A 3,671-nucleotide genomic window follows, 5' to 3' on the forward strand; every position below is an offset into this window, starting at 1 on the left:
TCTCGCAGTGGCGGCAGAAGAGGAGGGGAGGGGAGTAGAGGGGTGCGGTGGGGAGGAAGGAAGGGGGCGAAGCTGACCTAACTTAAACCAGGGAGCTCGCTGGCAATGTGCAAAGTGCAGCTCGAAAAGGTTAATGTGCGGCTGGCAGCGGAGATGTGTTGGGGTTTAAGGCGCGCGGTGAATGAGAATAAAAGTGGTTTTTCGGAGTGTTACGGTTCCAATCCCGAAGGCACTACCCTGGCTGCAAGGGAAAGGCGCCGGGGGTCCCAGGCTCCTCCCCCCGCCCCGGGAGCGTTCCAGCCTTGGGCGCCGGTAAGCGCCCTGGGCCAGACGACCCGCCGCGCCAGGGAGAGCAGGGTGGGGACTCCAAGCCACCGCCCCCCCCCCCCGCGTGTACACACACACACACACACACACACACACACACACACCCTCCGGCCCCTCCCAGCGCTTTGAAATCCCATCCCTGCTTTGTCGTCTCCCCCGAGGGGCCGGGATGCTCGGAGTCCGCGCTATAAAGGCGGCCAAGGCGGCGGTGGCGGCGCAGAGCGGCGCCCGCAGTCGGGACTCAGGGACCGCAACCGTGCGCCGCGGCTTCCAGCCCCGCCCCCCCTCTGCAGAGTGCCATCCGCCCCGCTGTCTCTGCGTCCCTTCCCTAGAGCCCTTCGGCAATGCGGTCTCTGGGCGCAGCGCGAGCTGCGCGGGTCCTGGCCGCCCTGGCAGCGGCGGCCCTCTGCGGTCACCTCCAGCTAGGAGTGAGCGCCACCTTGAACTCGGTCCTAGTCAACTCCAACGCCATCAAGAACTTGCCCCCGGCGCTGGGCGGCGCGGCGGGGCACCCGGGCTCCGCGGTCAGCGCGGCTCCGGGGCTTCTGTTCGAGGGAGGGAACAAGTACCAGACTATCGACAACTATCAGGTGAGCGGGGGCTCAGGGAGCAGGGGATACAGCGACCCCGAAACGGGTGGGGTGGGGGCCTCCAACGGGGAGTTGCGCGGAGAACGTGCTGAGCGCGCACAGTTCGGGGCGCTCTGGAAGGGCGCACGCAGCAGCTTTGGAGAGGCGCGCCCCGAGGGATGGTCCTCCGGACGCGCAGGTGCCTCACCCTGCCCCGGTCCCCACAGCCATACCCCTGCGCCGAGGACGAGGAGTGCAGCACGGAGGAGTACTGCTCAAGCCCCACCCGTGGGCCGGGCGCCGGCGCACAGATCTGTCTCGCCTGCAGGAAGCGCAGAAAGCGTTGCATGCGTCACGCTATGTGCTGCCCGGGGAACTACTGCAAAAACGGTGAGTCCCCAAGTCTCTTCTGGGCCAGTGTCTCACATGTGGCCGCCTATGAGAGGGAGGAAAACGCTCCAGGCTTGGCTAACGCCAAGGCGCCACCTGCGTGCTGCTAGTGGGTGCTTGGCCTGGAGATGCCCCCGACAGGCTGTGAGTGTTTGATGGGGGAGGAGAGAGGGTGCGGGGGCCTCGGAGCTCCGCGCCCCTCGCCTATTCAGCACGATGGCTCACCTCGGAGGGAAGTCTTCCATGAAAACGTGTCTAGAGAACGACTTGACCTCCACCGAGAATGAAGATGATGTTCTCTGGACAGTCTCACCGTCCTCCCCAGCGAACCAGCCTGGGAACCTGGGAACGGGCGTGGGCATGCAGCCGCCCTGTCCGATTTTCTTACAAGGTCTCTCACGTCTTTGCCACCTTGGCCTCCCTCGCAGGAGCCAGGTTAAAACTAGTGTCTGGCAAGAGACCGTGATTTATCGGTGCTGGCCACCTTTAATGGGGACTTTGATACCTAAGCATCCTGGCCTCTGCATCCACGCCTGCCTCCCACTACCTTAAAATAAGTCCTCCTCCCCCAACCACAGATGCATTGAAATTTATGTCCCAGAGAGGTAGGCTCAGATAGCCAAAGAAGTCTCCAGAAATAAACTAAGGGCGGCGACCCTCTTTAGGGCTCAGTAATACTCAGGGATGAACTAACTAAATCTCTGTAATATAGAAATTATACAGGGAAATAACTAGTGGGTGAGATTGTAATCTTCCAGGCTGCTGGTGTTGCATGTGCTTAGCTTGGTGCTATATGGGTACTGCCAGACTAACGGCAGAGAAGTTATTTTTAAGGACAATTTTTTAAGTGACTAATTTTATTTTCTACCCCAAGGGTGATATTAAAATGGGCAGAAATCTCTCTGCAGCCCCCACAGTCGGTAGGAAAGTATTTTCAGCAGCCGTATTGGGGGTGTCCAGCTGATGGCTCAGTGCACACAGGGATGCTTCTGTCCCTCTGGGGAGTTTTGCATTAACCCTAAGGAGGAAGTGTGGCTTATGTTTAAAATCATGTCACCGCAACAAGGCATCCCCGGTTGGTGCAGGCAGAACAGGGTTCCACTGTCAAAGCTGTGGGTGATTAACTCCAGGCTGTAATGAGTTACTGCTCTGTCCTGCTCCCTTAGGGATATGCATGCCTTCCGATCACAGTCATTTCCACCGAGGAGAAATCGAGGAAACCATCATCGAAAGCGTTGGTAATGATCACAGCACCTTGGATGGGTATTCCAGAAGAACTACACTGTCTTCAAAACTGTATCATACGAAAGGTAAAGAGACATAACATTAATTCTTTGTCCGCCCGTCCCAAGTGTCCTTAGGATTTTCTTCATAAAATAGCGCAGGCTTAGTAGTGACTGTGTACTTTTCCTACGGTCTCCTGCTTTCCAGGACAAGAAGGTTCCATCTGTCTCCGATCATCGGACTGTGCCACGGGGCTGTGTTGTGCCAGACACTTCTGGTCCAAGATCTGTAAACCTGTCCTCAAAGAAGGTCAAGTGTGCACCAAGCACAGGAGAAAAGGCTCCCATGGGCTGGAGATATTTCAGCGTTGCTACTGTGGAGACGGTCTGTCTTGTCGGATACAGAAAGATCACCAGCAAGCCAGTAATTCTTCCAGGCTTCACACCTGCCAGAGACACTGAGCCAGCCAGCCAGGCACAGCGGACTCCTTTTCTGACTTTTGTCAGCTCAGTTCTAAAGGATGTACAGAGTCCATGGTTATGAATAAGCATTCCAATAATAACTTCTGAAAACCTGGAGTGTAAGAGCTTTGTTTCTTTATGGAACTCCCATCACTGATTGCAGTAAATTACTGTGTTGTAAATGCTCAGTGTAGCACTTGCCTGTAAATTCGACAAAACTTAATTATTTTTCTAAAGGTGCTGCATTGTCTAATTTCTCTTATGTAAATGTTTGTACACATTGATTATAATCTTGACTCTAATATTCTATATTGAATTGAAATAAATAATTTCAGCTTCTACTTCTTAAATGTATAACCCTTTCCCTTTTAATTCTAGACTTTAGAATGCAAGCAGCTTTTGGAATGACCAACAATAGGTATCTAAACTTAATCATGGAAATAATAGCTTATTTTCTGAAATGTACTATCTCAGTGCTTAGATTATACTTATCTCTAGGCTGTGATAGTGCTTGAAATAAAATTTAACATTTAATACCATGAAACGTTACAAGTATAGATACGTTTTGGCATTGTGATTTTACTAGGGTGTGTGTGTGCGCGCGTGTGTGTGTGTGTACGCGCACATGTGCTACAGGGGCAGAAAGGGGACATGTTTCAAGATGATCAGAGGAAGATATTGTCTAAATGTAGTACAGTAA

General features: G+C 53.6%; 1 protein-coding gene across 1 annotated transcript; it reads left to right on the forward strand.

The window, feature by feature from the left end:
• The first annotated feature begins 583 nt into the window (after nucleotides 1–583).
• Nucleotides 584–3,441, forward strand: DKK1 (dickkopf WNT signaling pathway inhibitor 1). The gene is made up of 4 exons (XM_029915096.1): nucleotides 584–917; nucleotides 1,124–1,286; nucleotides 2,453–2,596; nucleotides 2,718–3,441. The coding sequence occupies exons 1-4, from the start codon at nucleotides 672–674 to the stop codon at nucleotides 2,969–2,971; spliced, it is 807 nt and encodes a 268-aa protein (XP_029770956.1). The 5' UTR covers nucleotides 584–671; the 3' UTR covers nucleotides 2,972–3,441.
• The last annotated feature ends 230 nt before the right edge of the window (nucleotides 3,442–3,671 follow it).

This window comes from Suricata suricatta, chromosome 2, assembly GCF_006229205.1.
Source record: "Suricata suricatta isolate VVHF042 chromosome 2, meerkat_22Aug2017_6uvM2_HiC, whole genome shotgun sequence".
Lineage (NCBI taxonomy): Eukaryota > Metazoa > Chordata > Mammalia > Carnivora > Herpestidae > Suricata > Suricata suricatta.

Bases quoted from the DNA above. Each gene is read 5' to 3' on its own strand.
- DKK1 (XM_029915096.1), top strand. From the start codon at position 672: ATGCGGTCTCTGGGCGCAGCGCGAGCTGCGCGGGTCCTGGCCGCCCTG. The intron at 918-1,123 runs GTGAGCGGGGGC...CGGTCCCCACAG, and splicing joins AGACTATCGACAACTATCAG to CCATACCCCTGCGCCGAGGA. The intron at 1,287-2,452 runs GTGAGTCCCCAA...CTGCTCCCTTAG, and splicing joins GGGGAACTACTGCAAAAACG to GGATATGCATGCCTTCCGAT.